The sequence below is a fragment of the Nematostella vectensis genome, chromosome 12 (assembly GCF_932526225.1).
Source record: "Nematostella vectensis chromosome 12, jaNemVect1.1, whole genome shotgun sequence".
NCBI lineage: Eukaryota > Metazoa > Cnidaria > Anthozoa > Actiniaria > Edwardsiidae > Nematostella > Nematostella vectensis.
The window spans coordinates 2,209,786-2,228,623 of record NC_064045.1 but is presented as its reverse complement, the minus strand read 5'-3'; the positions used below and the strand labels follow the sequence as shown (position 1 = coordinate 2,228,623).

General features: G+C 40.6%; 3 protein-coding genes and 1 long non-coding RNA gene across 5 annotated transcripts; 3 read left to right on the top strand and 1 right to left on the bottom strand.

Annotated features, from left to right (window-relative positions):
• The first annotated feature begins 7 nt into the window (after positions 1–7).
• Positions 8–4,589, top strand: LOC116616374. Its single transcript, XM_048719477.1, has 5 exons — positions 8–546; positions 1,048–1,114; positions 1,448–1,613; positions 1,938–2,205; positions 3,532–4,589. The coding sequence occupies exons 1-5, from the start codon at positions 159–161 to the stop codon at positions 3,765–3,767; spliced, it is 1,125 nt and encodes a 374-aa protein (XP_048575434.1). The 5' UTR covers positions 8–158; the 3' UTR covers positions 3,768–4,589.
• Positions 1,018–1,944, bottom strand: LOC125557241. The gene is made up of 2 exons (XR_007305182.1): positions 1,725–1,944; positions 1,018–1,541 (listed from the first exon to the last, which is right to left on the bottom strand). It is a non-coding gene; the product is annotated as an uncharacterized LOC125557241 (long non-coding RNA).
• A 3,560-nt stretch (positions 4,590–8,149) lies between the features above and the next one.
• Positions 8,150–10,827, top strand: LOC5509562 (actin, cytoplasmic 1). Its single transcript, XM_001630019.3, has 3 exons — positions 8,150–8,490; positions 8,588–8,698; positions 9,825–10,827. The coding sequence occupies exons 1-3, from the start codon at positions 8,239–8,241 to the stop codon at positions 10,587–10,589; spliced, it is 1,128 nt and encodes a 375-aa protein (XP_001630069.1). The 5' UTR covers positions 8,150–8,238; the 3' UTR covers positions 10,590–10,827.
• A 2,174-nt stretch (positions 10,828–13,001) lies between these two features.
• Positions 13,002–18,552, top strand: LOC116616372 (ankyrin repeat and SAM domain-containing protein 3). 2 transcript variants are annotated; one of them, XR_007305181.1, is made up of 3 exons: positions 13,002–14,023; positions 15,061–16,426; positions 16,619–18,552. XR_007305181.1 is itself a non-coding variant. In XM_032378480.2 (2 exons), the coding sequence occupies exons 1-2, from the start codon at positions 13,542–13,544 to the stop codon at positions 16,319–16,321; spliced, it is 1,743 nt and encodes a 580-aa protein (XP_032234371.2). In that variant the 5' UTR covers positions 13,002–13,541; the 3' UTR covers positions 16,322–18,552. The 2 variants fall into 2 exon arrangements, 1 of the variants encoding a protein (XP_032234371.2); XM_032378480.2 differs by having other exon boundaries at positions 15,061–18,552.
• Positions 18,553–18,838: the final 286 nt, after the last annotated feature.

The following is an 18,838-nucleotide window of genomic DNA, read 5'->3' as shown; positions in this document are numbered from 1 at the left end:
CGTTTTCAATAGAAAGATTAAAAAATTAAATATAAAATGCGAAGATATTCTTTAGATTCGATTTTAATACGGACAAACTTCGGTTATACGAGGTGGTTTACGAAGATTTACCGCGCTGTTACACGCACTTCCTGTAGATTGTTTTCATCTCAATCAAAATGGCGGTTCATGTGGAATCGACAAGCACTTCGCAAAACACCAATAACTTATACGAACTTGAGCAAGAAGTAATGGCATTCTGCTCTCATTATACAAGCAAAGTTCCCAAGCATTCAGTACACGAATTAATGCACGACGTTGAACAATTCTCCAATAATTTGTTATCAAAGTTAGCAGTTCCCTTGCACGTCCAGTGCCGTTGGTTGACCGCTATAGCCAACCAACCATGGCTGATCCCCGAAAGCTACGCAAGTGCAGAGGTTCAAGTGAATGCCTTATTGCAATACATGTCGTCTAGCTGTGTATGGGTGCGATCTCTCGCTTGTAGCCTTATTCGAGTATTCTGCATCGAGCTCAACCCACGCGGGGAGCATATTTTAACACAAGGTTTGTTGTGTCGTCTTTACCGGAAACGTGACCTCAGCTATCAAAGTGTGCAATATGAGATGCTTTTTGGGCTTTGATATTGAAGATTCATGTTCAAGAAAATCGATGCCTCACTGTTCTTATGTGTTCTTATGGGGGGGGGGGGGGGGGGGGGGGTCGGGGTGGGGGTTGCACTGACATTAGATTGTATGTAACATTTGGTGGTTCCTCAGAAAGAAATGGGTGATTTTTGGTGGTTGGTGGTGGGGGGGGGGGGTGATTTGAGGGGGGGGGGGGGGTACTGTGCCCTTGCTCCCATGATCTACAGTCTAAAAGGCATACACCTAGTAAGTCAATCCTGAGAGACTAGCAAAGCTACATAAAAAAATACTCAAGGAAGCTCAAAATAGTTTCTACAAATAACAATAGTGCAAAAGCAATTAAATTTTAATGTTTTTTTGGAACTGGATTGGAAGAAAACAGACAGAAACATATGTTTGCTATTTATTTATTTTGTTTCAGTTACAATTAGTTGTAAAAACTTGATGACCACATTGGAGCACTCGTTGGCGCCTGATATCAATCCAAGGTACAATGCTAATAGCTCTGCTGTTATTATAGGTAGGCAGACAGACAGACGGAAGGACGGATGGATGGACAAAAAGATGACAGAAAGACAGACATTGACAGAGAGACAGACAGACTGACAGAGAGACAGACAGACATACAGATGGACAAACAGACTTAATTTTAAAGACAGGAAGTTGGACAACAGACAGTCAGAAACGTTTGTGGGCAGACAGTAAGACTTAACATAAGATGCTAAAAGATTACATATTAAGTGCATTTACAGTACCTACTAATTACAACTCCTATTGTTTGTCTGCTTGATTTTCTTTTAACTGATTCCTTTTTTTCACAGCTCCTCTTTATGTCAAGTTGTTGCTTGTTCATCTCTTTGCTACGTCACCACCTACTGGGTGGCTGTTATTCCAGATAGGGCGGCATCATTTGTCCTAATCACAACAAAGTGCTTACTCAATGTACTGGAAAAACCTAGGCCTGAGGTTACCCCATTTCTTTACCAGGTACAGTATACTAAAACCTTATTGCTGTCAATCAAGTGTGACACACAATGACAACTACCTTTTTCCAGGAAAAATATATATATTTTTTTATTGTGGGCCTTGTGAACATACCTACAACTTTTGTTTTTTCCTTAGTTTTTCTGTTTCTCATTTTTTAACATCCATTGGACCTGGTTTATCTGTTGGTTAAAATGAAATAGATGCTTTGCATGAGTTCTTAATGCATATTAAGATTTTGAGTGTGAAGCCTTTTCTAAGATGATAGATCAGTGCTATTTAAATACTATATATTTTCTTAACTCCCCTCTTTAATGTATTTTCCAGGTTGCGGCAGATGGTTTAGGTCAAATCCTTCAGAGTCCTTCTGTATGGCTTGTAATATTGACCGAAAAGGATCGACAGGAGATAGTTCTCAGACTGATGTCTATTCTGCAGTACTTTTCATCTCCTCATGGTCGTGAGAACATCACCCTTGTGAAGCTACTGCAGACAGTGAATGTGGAGGCCTTTGTTCATACTCTGATGACATCGCCACACCTTGCAAGGATGCTGTTGACTTTGTTGCTGAATTTCTTACAAATATCATCTGATGGTTAGTTTTACAGCTGGAATCATTGTTGCAAAACCTTGGCGAATCCAATATCCTTGTCTCAGGTTTTAGATTAACTGGAGTTTGAGTCAGTTGTTGCATCAATCAATTAAAAAAAAAAAACAGGGGAAATAGGTGTCCAGGGAAAATCAGACTGAGTTTATTATGTGCCGACTGCTTGCTGTGACTGTGAATTTGCTGCTCAGCATACACCCGCCCCCAATTGGATTGACAAGGATTTCCAAACGAGACAAGGGTCTTGGATTTGCTGAGGTCAAGCAACAACAAATTTAGCTGTTAAGTCTTAGTGTTTTATGTGCAACTGACTTGTCATATATAAAAAAATGCTTCACACAGTTAGTTTCTTACTCAAAAACCAAATGATTACATTAGGCACTAGATATTTCCATACACATCAGACTACAGGGTATACTCTTAACGCTAAAAATAACAACAATTGAAATATAATCCTTAATCATTAAATGGTACATGTAAAATATGAAGTGCAAAATACTAATGAGTGATTAAGTATGTAAACTCTTTCACTGAAAATGGTACCGTGAGCCAGCATCCATAGTGATTCTTCGTGTACAGGTTAATCAGGGCTTCTTCCGCGTAATCCGCGTAATCCACAAATTTCCGCGTAATTTCTGAATTTCTGAATTTCGAAAACAAATAAAATGGCTAGGCGTTCTTTGCTAAACCGCGAAGGCCTAGGACTAATAATGAAATACCTTTTTCAATTGGCTGGTAGACTGCCTAAGATATTTCCACTCAAAAAAAGAAATAACCTTTTCAAGTTATTTCGTGCTTTCCTTCGGTACAAAATGTAGTTTGGGCATAACGATATTCTGTGATATTCCGTGTAATTTAGCACGTAATTCAGTAAAGAATCCCGCAAACTTTTGATTTCTAAAGAAAAATGTATTGCAAAATCCTGCGTAATTTAGTGCGTAATGGTTGATTTTCCGCGTAATTTAGCAAAGAATCCCGCATAATTTTGATTTTTTTTTGCGTAATTCCAAAAGCCCTGCTTAATGAAGTGTGGAGGAAGATGGGACATCTGGCTTAGTCTTAACGCCATTTTCCAAAAAGCAAAGGGATTCACAGGCCCGAATGTAGAGAAGCAGGTTACTTGGCCGATATTTGCAGCCAGAACATCTGGCTTAGAACCGTTGCAAAGCTGGTACCACTGAGCTATCACAGTTCTCAGTTTATTTGATTGAGAATGCTCTGCCTGAATAAAAATCATGTTCAAATAAAAGACTCATAAAACCTGAAAAAGAAGTAATAAAAAGCATATGTTTGATCTCTAAACTCTGTTTTCAGATGTCCCATTTCTTGAAGTGCACTGGTTGTCACTGTGTATTATTTGGAGATTTCTCCACTTCGTTGGCATAACTCCTGCAGATAACTCTTCTATGGTGTCCATGATCAACAAAGGCTGCTGTGATGCAGATCAAGTGAGCCAACTCAATAAACTTGTGACTGTAAAGTATGCAGAGTACGTAGGTGTTAGGAGTGGAGTACAAGATGGGAACAGTCAACCAACTTCAACAACATGACCCACAAAGCAGGTAGAGTTTCTGTGAGTTCTAAAGTGAGCGGGAAATAGGACTAATAGCAGAAGTCTAGCTAGGGTATTTAACCTCCACTTCACTCACTGGTTCACACTATTTGCTCAAAGCTTGTGTCAAATAATTCCCACAAAAAGTTATATTTTTAAAGATGAGAGTTTTTGTTCACACAAGTTGCTCAAAGTTTGTGTCAAGTAATTGCTACAAAAAGTTATATTTTTTTTAAAATGAGAGTTTTTGTTCACACAAATTGCTCAAGGTTTATGTCAAGTAATTGCTACAAAAAATTATATGTTTAAAGGTGAGAGTTTTTTATATTCAGAAAGCATTGTCACATCAAAAGCACTGCACACTATCAAACAACACTGTTCAGTGGAGCATGGAATAATTTAAGATACCCCCCCCCCCCCCTCAAAATCCTGGATATGGGCCTGATGTTACAAAATGTTGTAGCGGCATGTACAATTTAGGTTAGGTATGTGCTCAACTGCAAAGTGCAGGGAATTTTCAAAAATGTGACTTGCAGTATAGTTATATAACTTATTATTAATTTTGCTAAGTGCAATTTAGTAGATCTTTTTAAAATTACTATCAGGTATTTAGAGCCAGGCAGGGGCGGCAGAAGGGGAGGGGCAGGGAGGGTGCCAGCCCCCCCACTCTTGAAAGTGGGGGGCAGATGAGCGGATGTTTCTTTAGACATATTTGAACGTTTTTTTTTTTAACCAACGGGTTTTAAGCATTATATATGCAACCAACAACAAATTTGTTGAACAGTTTAAAATCTACGCGTTCTAATAAATAGGATTTGGAAACACCAACCCACCCCTCCCCCCTGAAACCACCAACCATCCCTCCCCCTGAGACCACTACCCACCCATCCCCCCAACTTTGCCCCCCCCCCCCCCCCCCCCCCCCCCCCCCACACACACACACACTTATGGGACCACTTTGCCGCCCCTGCCAGGTTTTTAAAAAGATAGAAAATCTTATATTATTATATTTACAAAAAGCCCACAATAAAAAACATACGGTATACGTGTCAGACTTTTAAAGGTACTATTCCTATAACAAACTTTGACACTTTAGAATGTTTTCGCTTTTTGTGTTTGTTTTCGTGCACAGGAATTTTATGCAGTGCAATTAAGCTTTTTACTTTTTTTATTTTTTTAACGCTATTAGAAATCAGTTTGAAAAGAAACAAAATGCAATATGTAGTGCGAATTTGATTAGTTTCTAGTGGTGGCTTTTATTTCATTGCTAGATGTAAGGCTTTTCAATCTCTTTATTACTGATATGCGCTAACACGTGACTAAATGTTGTGCACCAATCAATACTTGACAAATTTGGCGGGAAAACGCTCGCACGTTAACCTGGAACTTTTTTGAGTTATGTTTCACTGTTCCCTGCTCGATATGAAATTTGTCTAAAACCCTGAGCTATTATTTGGCCGAAGAAAATTTTCTATCACCTTGGTTTGATGCGTATCTTTAAGACCATTTATCCCTTAGGCTGATGCCTGAGTAACTTGATCTCGTTGTGTTTATTTAGCATTTATGATTTTTGTGGGGGAGGGGGTGGGCTGTGGGTCCAGGGGCTCGTTTCTCGAAATACCCGAGAATTCTTGGGCCCGAAAACGTTTTATTCCTTAAATTTGAAAAGCTGGCTCAAACATCGTATTTTACCACAAAGATTCATGTGAAGGATGATCCTCTTCATAGATTTATATATTTTGATCTTTCACGGACTTCTCGGGCCCGAAATTCACAGGCTTTAATATTAAGAAAGTTCTCGGGACCTCGCAGTCATCCGAGACTTTTCGGGTAACTTTTTGGCTTCAGCAAAACTTCGAAAATAGTTTAGGTGTCAATTAGCGCCAAGAATACGAAATCCGTGGTCCTTTTTGTGCAAGAAATATGGCTTTATCCTACCACAGGTCTCTCTAACCCTCCCTGCATGTATTTCACGTAATTTTGACCTCCGGCTGACACAAACAAGGGAGCCTTTGTAAAAACAACCAACAAACATGTCCTTTGTGTTTTGTTCATAGAGATATACCATACGTACAAAGGCTGTTTCAAAGTATGTCGCAGATAGACATAATTTTTGTCGTTTGCAACTTTTTATCTTAGTTTTCAGTGTGCTTATATTAATTACTAATATTTTTGTCTAAATGCCGACAAGATTAATGTCGATATTTCAATCGTGTACGTGTCATACTTTTTTTTTCTAAATTCATTTTCATCATGGCAACAATAAACGAAGAAAAATATGACACTTAAACCTTATTAAGATTTTTTTATAGCTTTGAGATCAAAATACATCAGAATCATACAGTGGAACCTGGATTTTACGATAACCTCGATTTTACGATGGTGTTCCTTTCTCCCGGCGGAAAAACAGTGAAACGTAAAAGAAATTACCTCGATCTTACGACATTCTCGATTTTACGATTCAAATCTGTTCTACCAAGCGTAATTTTGACCTCGATACAACGATATTACTTATTCTGTCTATCAACAAAGAGAAAAAAACTCGAGACGCCGCACACGTACAGTACAGTTAACGATTTTTTGACTTGACAGATCTCGTTTAACACAGATTACAGTCTTACAGAAAGTAACTGTGCAGTCTTACACAGACTACAGTTACAATATTACTATTTTGTCAAAGTTAATTATAAACACGACCTCGCTACGACGATATTTTTAATGGATTCTCCTTGTTATCGTAAAATCGAGGACCTCTTTGCAACGATACCTCGATTTTACGATACATTTTCTTTCTCCCGAGGCATATCGTAAAATCCAGGTTCCACTGTAATAGAAAATTACTTCTAGCCGAACTGCCTCTGTCAGACATTCTCCCATGCGTGTTTATTTATTTTGCTTACTTGAACTGCCCCAGCGGCCATTAATCATTCTATTGATCTTGCTTGAAACTGGAATTATGTCATTCTCGTTCCCAGGGTCTTCCCCTCATATCCCGAGGATGGAATTATGTTTGCTTGAAAAAACTCATAATGGAAGAGCCGTATTTTCCACATTTCAAATCAGTGATGCTTTAGGAAGATGACCTCTTCTTTTGCTATAGACTTTTTTGTGTTTCCAAAAAAGGGAAGAGTACCTTCTTGATTATTATAAATCAAAGGTTCTTTCATTTGCGATTTTATCTTTTTGGTTGCTTCATTGATCTACACTCAGCTTTCTTCAACGAAATATGTTCACCGACATAGACACATACAAGTTTATTTCACGTTTTCGTTCTTTAGCTTTCAATTGCTTACCTCAATCTTGTTTACAGATTAATTGTGGTAGATATATCGTGAATGCCGGAGTTTTTGTCCCTACAACATAGATTTGGATACATTTTATCTAAGTAAGGTTAAAGAAATCCTTTTATGGTGCGTGACATTGTCGTTGCGTGACAAAGTTGATTCTGAAATTCTCTGTTACCTTACTTTCTGCTTTCGCCTTACCTCTGAATAATATTGATCATTGCAGAGATTAACGTACGGGTATGGATTGTATTCTCATAAAAAATATATATATCAGTTTTATGCACGATCCTAAAATACTAGACTAGAGAGAGGGCATGTTTTTGCAAGCCGAGTTTGATCATTCCCCATCTTAAAGCTTACTAAATTCTCCCTTCAAATAACAACTAATATTCTGCTTTTAATATATGTAAACCAAGTAAATCTCCACAAAATTCCAAAACTATTATTGTGTTGTCATTTTCCCTACAAAACCTTAACAATCGATTCTTATATTAATATTCATTACTTGTGACCATAAAACAGCTCCCGCGGATAACTTTGTAAACCGAGTAAAGCGAGTGTGTGGGTGAATTTAGTTAAGTGGTCTGTGTACTGTATAACCGAGGAGTGAGCGTTGACAGGCTCTTCATCAGTCTAGGTGTGATATACACTTGTCAAACAGGTTGGAAATCGGCAGGATTGCCCGTATATGGAGGTGGTTCACGGGTGTCACTTGGACCGTGCCGGAGCTTGTTGTTTGATCCAGAGTCTGGGTCAATTTCTAAAATGTTTACATTACTCTAAAAAAATAAATTCCGAAACTAAAAACTACAAATAACGCAACATATTGAACACCAAAGTTGAAAATCCGATATCCGAAAAGAGATCGATAGAAAACCAGCGTTCGAGCCATGCTTGTCAATCATGGTTTATCTTATTTTAGATGTATTACCGCTGGTTTTAGATTTACTATATCGCGGTCGCGGTTATTTTAATTTCCTCAAATGAAACCAAATGATGACTTTACCGAAAATTGCCCATATTTATGCCCTTATATGGTAAGATGTGTTGGCCTCGTGCGCACGCCGTGGTATAAAGGCGGCGAAACTCATTTGTCTCATCGCTTATGCACCAGCAGTCCTAGGAGTGACTTGAATCCAAGTTCGTTATAATTTCACAGTCTTTACCTCTCTTTGCTTCAAAATGGAAGACGATGTAGCTGCTCTGGTTGTTGACAATGGCTCCGGTATGTGCAAGGCCGGTTTCGCTGGAGACGATGCTCCCCGAGCCGTTTTCCCCTCCATTGTCGGCCGACCTCGCCATCAAGGCGTTATGGTCGGTATGGGCCAGAAAGACTCCTATGTAGGAGACGAGGCCCAGAGCAAGAGAGGTATTCTCACTCTGAAATACCCCATCGAACACGGAATCGTCACAAACTGGGATGACATGGAGAAGGTATTAATATTATTTTTGCTTTTCTTTATTTCAATGCATTCTCACGTGCGCTTAAATTCCGGTAGTACTTATCGCCTTTGTGATTATTCTTGAACAGATCTGGCATCACACATTCTACAACGAGCTTCGCGTTGCTCCCGAAGAGCACCCCGTTCTCCTGACAGAGGCTCCCCTCAACCCCAAAGCCAACAGAGAAAAGATGACACAGGTTAGTAAGAAATAATTTCAACGGAGATCAATTCTCACACACACCCCTTAACACAACACGCGATCGGTCAATTGATTGATTTTCTAAGCAAAGATCTTGAAAGCGGTTTACATTCCCTTAAAACACAATACTTCAATATCGCCAGTAAAATCGCGGAAAGGTGTGTTAGTAATATCTTGTAATCCCTGTAGCGTCACAGCAAAGAGATGGCAGCGTTTCATTATCATTTTGATTTTTTGATAACCCCTCTCGAATAGCTGAAAGCACTGATGGCTACCTCTGCACACCTGTTCATACTATAAACACAAATCTCCGCCGCCCTGTCTCTACAGGCGAATTTTATATTCAATCCTTACTATTCAAAGAAAGAAGCCCAATTCTTTTAGTACTTAATTTATTAATTTTTAGCGACAGATTTTTTCGCGCATTGTGTCGGACACGTGCTGCCGTGGTTTTAGCTTTGTCACATATTTTAATTGCTTTTTAAACAGACACAACAGACATTTTAGTGAATTTAAACTGAAATTCGAATTATCTTATGAAATTGAAATTTGTTTGGAATCGCTTTAGTTCGCTTTTAACCTTATAAGGTAATATATCTTCTGATTGGTCAGAATTAAAGTTCGAGAGCGACAAATTTGACGCGAGTTGCGCAGATTTCTATCACTTTAATGAATAGAATATTCAAAATAAAGCTGCGCTGAGAGCATTATTGACGTGTCGTTTTCTAAAGAACGTGTTCCTTGTCGACCCAGATATAAAAGTTTTTGACAAAGTCGGCAGTGATTACTTTACTAATTAGTCCCAAGAGGGTGACAACAAAATCAAGTACCTCTGCTCTCAAAATAAGTTTCTTTTGCAGCCGGAACTTTAACACAATGGAATTAAAAATACAGACAGCAGAAGTAACGGCATGATATTTGATATACGGGAAAGTACCGTAAATAAACTCTTCTCTCCGTGACCGCCTATCAGGAATACGTAACGCGTTGTGATTACGTGACAATATGTTGCGTGATTCTGTGTTATGTGTTGGCACGTTCAAAGAAACATTTAACCATTTTGGATGTTTGTTGCTAACATTGTTGCTAAAATACTCAATGACATGGTTTAATTCAATTTTCAGATCATGTTTGAGACCTTCAACAGCCCCGCCATGTATGTCGCTATCCAGGCCGTACTCTCCCTGTACGCTTCAGGTCGTACCACCGGTATTGTGATGGACTCTGGTGATGGTGTCACCCACACCGTGCCCATCTACGAGGGTTACGCTCTGCCCCACGCCATCCTCCGTCTGGACTTGGCTGGACGTGATCTGACTGACTACTTGATGAAGATCCTGACAGAGCGTGGCTACTCTTTTACCACCACCGCTGAGCGTGAGATCGTCCGTGACATCAAGGAGAAGTTGGCTTATGTTGCTTTGGACTTCGAGCAGGAAATGGCAACTGCCGCTGCTAGCTCCAGCCTTGAGAAGAGCTACGAGCTGCCTGATGGACAGGTCATCACCATTGGCAACGAGCGTTTCAGGTGCCCCGAGGCGATGTTCCAGCCCTCCTTCCTGGGTATGGAATCCGCTGGTATCCATGAGACCACCTACAACTCCATCATGAAGTGCGACGTCGACATCCGTAAGGATCTTTACGCCAACACTGTCTTGTCCGGTGGATCTACCATGTTCCCCGGTATCGCTGACCGCATGCAGAAGGAAATCTCTGCCCTCGCTCCCCCAACCATGAAGATCAAGATCATCGCTCCACCAGAGAGGAAATACTCCGTCTGGATCGGAGGCTCCATCCTCGCTTCCCTGTCCACCTTCCAACAGATGTGGATCTCCAAGCAGGAATACGACGAGTCTGGTCCTTCCATCGTCCACAGGAAGTGCTTCTAAATTAATTGCCCAAAGATGAAAATATTTCTTTTAGACGCCCTATCTTTTGGACAGAACTATTTTGAAACACTTTAATTTGGACTTGGACAATTTGGATTTCTGGAGTCACGGAGGAAACTGCAAGGCCTGGTCATTAAGTCTGTGTATAAGTTGTATGAGTATATTTTGGTACCGTGAATATGGTGTACGTTTGTAATAACATAGGAATGTTTCTCGAAATAAATACGGTTTCGTAGAAGTAGTTTTATTTTATTTTTGTCTACAATAGGGCGTGACTAAGGGGTGGGATAGGAGGCGAGCACCCTCCCCTCAACCCGCTACCCTCCCCTCTTCTTTGCAAAGCCAAAGGCGTATTTGTTGTTGTTGTTTTTAATTTAAAAAATAGCCAGATTTGATTTGATTTTTTACACCCCTCACCTTAGCAAATCCGGCTACTCCTAAGGGTAGTAGTTTTCGCTAGTATTACCGAGGCTTTCATAATCTTAATGTCGGACAGGGACCCTATCAAGAAAGGTGGGAATTTCCACGTGCAAAAAGTGGCCGGAAAATAGAACCCTCCAACAGCTCACTGGCCTGAGAGTATGTGTATAATATTCGTATGTGTATAATATTCGCCCCCCAGTCTTTATAAACCATAATATAGATACTTCCAGTATATGACAGTTGGATTTCCAGATACAGTTTATTATCAGAATAACAGGAACAAATTGAAATAAACTTCCATATGGTGGTGGAGCATGCAAATCTCCAAAATGATAATTTTCAACGTTAAAAAATTGTATGTAAACATACAATTTTTTTTACGTTGGACATTATCCCTTTTTTAGAGAAAAATATTTTCAACAAAAACAAATATGTACAAATGTATATTCCTTTACAGGCATCCTTAGGGGAGGACCATTTGATTTTTGAGGGGCGGGGGGGATTTTGAAAAGCAAACTGATTGAAAACATCCCTGCCCCATTTAACATGATTATACATCAAAAAAATATGAAGTATGCCTAAAAGAATTGCCGCCTTTTGATCACGAGGGAAAAAAACTCCTGCTGACTTGAATTAACCCCCCCCCTCCCCCAAAAGTCAAATGGCCTGTCCCTTAGTGTCAGATACTAAGAATGGCTGCATAACAGATTGTGTAGTGCGCTGCGTTTAAATGATTTAAGTCTTCTAATCTGTGTCCGAGCTCCTCTCTAATGTTTGTATGTCCTTTTTTATGATGATGATGCCTTTGAGTTCGATGCCTTTCTGGCTGAGAGCACATCCATGAGCCTTTGAGCTTCATCTTCATCATCAAATGCACCAGCCTTGATTAGATACTCGATCGCCTTTAGGAGAAACCTTGGTAGCAGTTAAGTTTTCCCGAGTCTACGGGTGCTGACCTTTTCTTCAGCCTTTTCTTTAGCCTCTCCTGACAAGACGTGGTTCGCAAACCCTGTGGTGTAGAGTTGGCAAAAAAGTTTATGCGCAAGCTTCTTGGCAGCATTTTTCCTTCCTCTGACTTTCTTCTTTCTTTGCTCTTTTTTTCTTTTGGCCTTCTTCAATTGCAACGCTGTCGCGGTTGAATCTAGCACTTTTTTATTTGTATGTGTTAGAAATCGCAGAATGAATTGAAATGAGATTCTCTCAGTGGCATGTATTGATTGCATGTGATCATCTATAAACTGAATCTCATTAGCAGCCCAAGATTTCAGGATGTGTCTACATGGTTCACATCATACAAGGCTTGTCTCCTGTTTTTCAGCCGGTGTTTAACTTCCTTCACTTTTCCTTCTAGCATAGGCTCTATTTCCAGCCGTCGCTAGAGACGAGCTGGAAATCGAGCCTACTTCTAGCACCAATAGCTTTGACTTTGTGCTGCGACAAGGGACCTGTTAATACTTTCTCACATTTACATCGGTGCCATCATCGGTGCCTTTTTTATTATTTTCATGTCTGTTCATTTGAAAATCACTACGAAGGTAAAAACAAAGATCAGTCCCTGTGTTAGACAGGTTGAGTCTGACTGGATCATCAACTCGGACAAGGTCAACTTCGCAGTATTCATTTTCTAGCTTTAAATGCCTTTTTTGTTTTTTAAGGTCGTAAGGGGGGGGGGTGCTCCGAAAATTTTGGGGTTTTAAGGGGGGGGCACCGAAAATTTTGGGGTTTTGAAGTGGGGGGGCACCGAAAAAAAATGTACAATGAAAGGTCGGGGGCTCCGAAATTTTAAAGTGTCTTAAGAAGAATGAACAACCCCTAACTAAGAGAAAACATAAACACCGTCAGACCATCCAGACAATAAAATATATTCAATAAAAGATTGATTGATTGACTGTTTGATTGATTGACACTACTGAACTATCCTATCGCCCGTGGGTGAACGGCACCTTTGAGTATGTCGCCCCCCACCCCCTCCCTTTCATAACCCATCACCTATCCCACAATTCCCCAGGTGACCAAGGAATCCAAGATGGCGGCCTCCGCACGCTAAACCACAAAAATTGTTTTGAAAAATTCTGCGAGTTAAAAGGTGCCCGCTTTTCAGGAAATACCCCACAGGCGCTGTCACATTGCTTTTTGTCGTCCGTTTTGTTTGAATTAGAACCACAGACAAAGTACAGAATCGTTGGGAAAAGTAGTATTCGTGTTTTCTTGAATGTGTTTTCGACGTTCGATTTTCAATTCATTCAAAGTGTTTGCTTACTCATACCGAGGGGTGCAAGTCTCTCTGCCCAGGGAGCCATCTTTGGCGAGTTGCCATGCTAAACGGTCTGCGATTTGCCGGAAAGTTCTCTGATCTTGCGAAATCTGATGACATGCGTACAACTAGAAGGTGAATTCCGATACGAAATTTAGCCCACGCAAAGGGAGCGCGCACGCTGTTACTTTTACTTAAAGATTTCCTGTTCACCACACTACGAAGACTTCAAGATTTCACCTCGTTCCTTTCCCCGGAATTGAAATTTTTAAGTAATGATGGCTGCGCCGGAAAGTTTATTAGAATTGAGTCATAATTTCAGTGCAGACCTGAAGGCACCGTGGCTAGAAGATGATGAAATTGTACCCATGGATATCTATACAGCCTGTTCTATAGGACAGTATGATCTAGTACAGAGCTTCATCAAATCAAACAGTGCTAGCATCAATGATCTCAACACAGGCGGATGGACGCCCTTGATGTATGCTGCATATGTTGGCCATGATAGTGTGGTGAACTTGTTGTTGGAGTGCGGAACCATTGTTGTGGATACCAGGACTTCTATCAGACAATCCACAGCACTTATGTTAGCAGCCAGCTGTGGTAACGAGCCGGTGGTTTACTTTTTGATACAAAACAGAGCGGATATCAATGCTATGGATGTCCATGGTGACACTGCGCTGTTTTATGCGGCCCACCAGGGGCATCAGAATGTCGTCAAGATGTTGATTGATAATGGGGCGGATATGGAGAAAAGGTGAAGCCAAGGCCAGTTCATAGTTTAAGGTAGCACTGAGGTTGAGGGAATGGGCTCTTTCGGAACCAAAGAGCAATTTCACAAGAGAGTTTGTATTGCGGTCTTGAAGAAAAATCCTTTTTACAAAACAGATTTAAAAGATATGGTGAAATCATTCATTGCCACACGTGAGGACTTTATTGCACTTCGTATAGGGGGCAATTTGGGATGAATTAGGCGCAAAAGGTATTTCTACGAAGCGATTTTTTAAGTACCCTGAGTCATTTCTTCACTCAAATACTGTAAAAGTTTATCGGACAACTCAGAATCAGAGTATTAAATGCATCGGTAGAAAAAATTCAATTTTTTTGCTGTAAAGTTCAAATCAATATTGTTGTTAGATGTTTAGCAAAAATATTACGAAAAATCATTTTGTTTTGAGGTACCAAAGTTAATTGTTGTAGCATGATTCCATCAATGTTTTGCGAGCGGAAGTCGACCAAATTAGCTCACTGAGCAAAGTAAATCTATCCGTTAATTTTTTTTATCTGACCGTATTCAAAACAAAACACGGTTGAAAGGTAAACAATAAGTGTGCAACACATGAATGTGGTTAGTTTTCCCATATCTTATAAAACAACTTTGTAGAAAGGATTTTTCTCCAAGACCGCCATATAAACTCTTCTGCAAAATCGCTCAGTTGGTCTGATTCCATCGATTCGACCCAGTCTCCCTGCATATTTTCTTAAACTCTGGAGTAAGTACGCAGCTGCTTTGTCTCCTATTATCTTTGTTCTACAAATTAGTTCTTTTGTCTCTATTCTTCTCGTTCTTTGTGTTGAGGAGCGGATATTGTTCATTTGCCCAATCAAATTGCAGCTTGTAAGAGCTGCGTACTGACCCAAACTCTGAACTGGCTATCAAGGTCTATGACTTTTATTTGTGATTTGTGCCAATTGATTTACAGGTCTGCTTTTTTTTTCTCAGTGGTGATTCGTGATTATTGCTTCTTCAAAGCTCTATAAACGTAACAAAATTTTTTAATTAATGCTTCGCAGTGAAAACAAACATGGTTTAACACCTCTCCTGGATACTGCCAAAGAAGGACATGAAGGGATATTCAACCTGCTTCTGCACTCAGGAGCTAACCCAAAAGCCAAGACTATCCACGGGGAAGACGCTAGGCAGATAGCCCTGCGTTATGGCCACATGCCGATAGTTAACCTGATTGATATGCAGTCACACAAGCATTCTCATCAGACCTTACTCCGTAGCGAGCCTGGACTAGGTAACGACTTGATGCTTTACCCAGATATCGCAGGCAGCCCAGACACCAAGGTCAACAACTGGTTAGGCCAGTACAAAGTTTCCAAATCACCAAAGATTCAAGATGGCCCTGAATTGTTTGCAGTGCTAAAGAAGCAGCAAACAGTATTCCATCCGAAGAGAGAAATGCCCAATAGCAGCCCAGTGTCCAGTCATCAGGGCATGACCCTCAATCCAAAGAGAGAAACACCCAATAGCAGCCCAGTGTCCAGTCATCAGGGCATGACCCACCCACGCACCATCCCAAGCCCCGCCCAAGTCGGCACACACTTGGGCAGCTTTGAAGACTACTTTTTTGCAAATAGTGGAGGGACTGTTAAGAGTAGAAGTTTGGGAAGAAGATTTGAAGAACTTGCTCTGAATGGGGATGGTACGCAGAGGGATGGGTCACGCTCCTCCACGCCTGAGTTCCCTCTTGTTTCTTCATTTCTTCAAGACCTTAAGCTCGCTAAGTACATACCCATCTTTGAAGAACAGGAAATAGATTTTGAGACCTTGTTGACTTTGACTGATGCAGATTTAAAAGAAATTGGGGTCACCCTATTTGGTCCTAGACGGAAAATAGTAGTAGGAATAGGGAACTGGAAGGATCAGAATCCACCTAGGGCTATAAGCATGAGATTGGAGGTAGAGATTAATGAATTGCGGATGTCGCTACAGACTGCTCTTCTTCAGCTGCAGCAGGCACAAGCTCAATACATGCAGGAGCGAGAGCTACGTACAGTCTACGAGGGTTACCTAGTCGAAGAGCAGACCCGATTCCAGAAAATCCATAATGATGTTAAAATGAAGTTAACGCAGGCTCAATCCGCCCTAGGTAGTATAATTAAAACATCCCAAGAAAAAGAATCTCGAAGTACAATGGTCCAGGAATTGCAATCATTACAGGAAACTATTCAGTCCTTACTGGATAGGTTTTCTTCAGCTGAGTTTAAGTCGAAGTCTGAGACTAAGTCCTCAGTGGGACCTTCTGCTAATGCAACCCACGCCTGATGGTGGCCAGGAAAAGCTATTTATTGTAGACACAGTTGTACCTTTATTTAAGTGCCTGGCAAGAGGGACAGGAATTTAAGAGTGTCATGAGCTGGCGGTGTACAGGCAGAGATGGGCAGGAAGTAATGAGTGACATGAGCTGGCGGTGTACAGGCAGAGATGGGCAGGAAGTAATGAGTGACATGAGCTGGCGGTGTACAGGCAGAGATGGGCAGGAAGTAATGAGTGACATGAGCTGGTGGTGTACAGGCAGAGATGGGCAGGAAGTAATGAGTGACATGAGCTGGCGGTGTACAGTACAGGTAGAGATGGGCAGGAAATAATGAGTGACATGAGCTGGCAGTGTACAGGCAGAGATGGGCAGGAAGTAATGAGTGACATGAGCTGGCGGTGTACAGGTAGAGATGGCAGGAAGTAGTGAGTGACACGAGCTGGCGGTGTACAGGTAGAGATGGCAGGAAGTAATGAGTGACATGAGCTGGCGGTGTACAGGTAGAGATGGCAGGAAGTAATGAGTGACACGAGCTGGCGGTGTACAGGCAGAGATGGGCAGGAAGTAATGAGTGACATGAGCTGGCGGTGTACAGGCAGAGATGGGCAGGAAGTAATGAGTGACATGAGCTGGCGGTGTACAGGCAGAGATGGGCAGGAAATAATGAGTGACATGAGCTTGCGGTGTACAGGCGGAGATGGGCAGGAAGTAATGAATGACATGAGCTGGCGGTGTACAGGCAGAGATGGGCAGGAAGTAATAAGTGACATGAGCTGGCGGTGTACAGGCAGAGATGGGAAGGACAAGCTGTCATATAAGGAAAGATGTTTACCCTCTCTACCCCCCCTTTCCCAAAACAAGGAAGGAATGGCAATAGTCCAGTGTTGAATTCCACTCTTCCTGCTAATCACAGATACGAATGGCGCAGAAACACAGTGCAAGCCTCAGTTGTTTTGGGCGAACAGTTCACAAACAGATTTTTGTATCATTTTAGTCTAAGCTGCAGTAGATGTATACTTGTTTGTGCATAAAGTTTGCCTCTGAGGCTCCCACTTTATTTAAAGTTTGCCTCTGAGGCTCCCACTTTATTTAAAGTTTGCCTCTGAGGCTCCCACTTTATTTAAAGTTTGCCTCTGAGGCTCCCACTTTATTTAAAGTTTGCCTCTGAGGCTCCCACTTTATTTAAAGTTTGCCTCTGAGGCTCCCACTTTATTTAAAGTTTGCCTCTGAGGCTCCCACTTTATTTAAAGTTTGCCTCTGAGGCTCCCACTTTATTTAAAGTTTGCCTCTGAGGCTCCCACTTTATTTAAAGTTTGCCTCTGAGGCTCCCACTTTATTTAAAGTTTGCCTCTGAGGCTCCCACTTTATTTAAAGTTTGCCTCTGAGGCTCCCACTTTATTTAAAGTTTGCCTCTGAGGCTCCCACTTTATTTAAAGTTTGCCTCTGAGGCTCCCACTTTATTTAAAGTTTGCCTCTGAGGCTCCCACTTTATTTAAAGTTTGCCTCTGAGGCTCCCACTTTATTTAAATTTCCTTAGTCCGTCTGTATAGTGGGCGTAGTAGAATTCAAAACTGGGCTATTGTCTGATTGAAATAGCCCTGATAAACCTCAAATTTTTTGCTTGATATTGCAAAACAAACTATTTTAGGAAATCTTGAAATATCCATCTAAAAACAAAGTGTTTTATATAATTCAATTAAAAATATGACGACAGTTCCCCCCAAACAGCTGATGGGAGTTGATGCTTGAACTTACTGTAGCATTTTGCAAGGATGATTTGTTGCTGGCTGTTGGAGACACAGGACTTTTACTGTGGTATTCTTTTTATAGGGTATTTGCTTAAAAACTTGCCATTTTGATAGGGCCATCATTATTGAGAAAAGCTGGTAAATAGCGTTAAATCCTTATATATTGATTAATTAATAAATTATTGTTTGTATTCATCACAGGTGGCACTCTTAATAATGGTGTTGTTGTGATTCCCTCCCTGCATTGGTTTGCTACTACTTGCTTTACAACAGAGTTATAACCGATGTGTAGTTTGCTTGCTGTAAAGCAAGTGATTGCAAGCCTGTGAGATAAAGGAACACATTTATGTATTTATATATTTGAAAAGAGCAGTTATATTTTGTAGTACTTGTTGGTCCCATTTAGTAAAGAGTGTTCAGTTCTCAGAAATATGAAGTAAGCAGCGAAATAAAAAAAGATTACTAAAATAAAATACATAGAATTTGCTGGCTATTATGGTAACTGTTTTAGTCCTAACTCTGAAACAAATTCGAGTGTTGAAGAAATTATTTAGTTATGAGTCATTTGATTTGTTTATACTCGTACTCGTAGCATCATACTCGTTACAGTGTCGTTTGTGATTTCCAGGAAAACGACATAACCTCAACAGGGAAAGAAGTGTTCATGGTCTATCATCATCATCATCATCATTATTATTATCATTATTACTATTTCTGATTTTATGGGGTGGGGGGGGAGATATTTTTACATCGTCAATGTCATAGCAAATCTCCGAG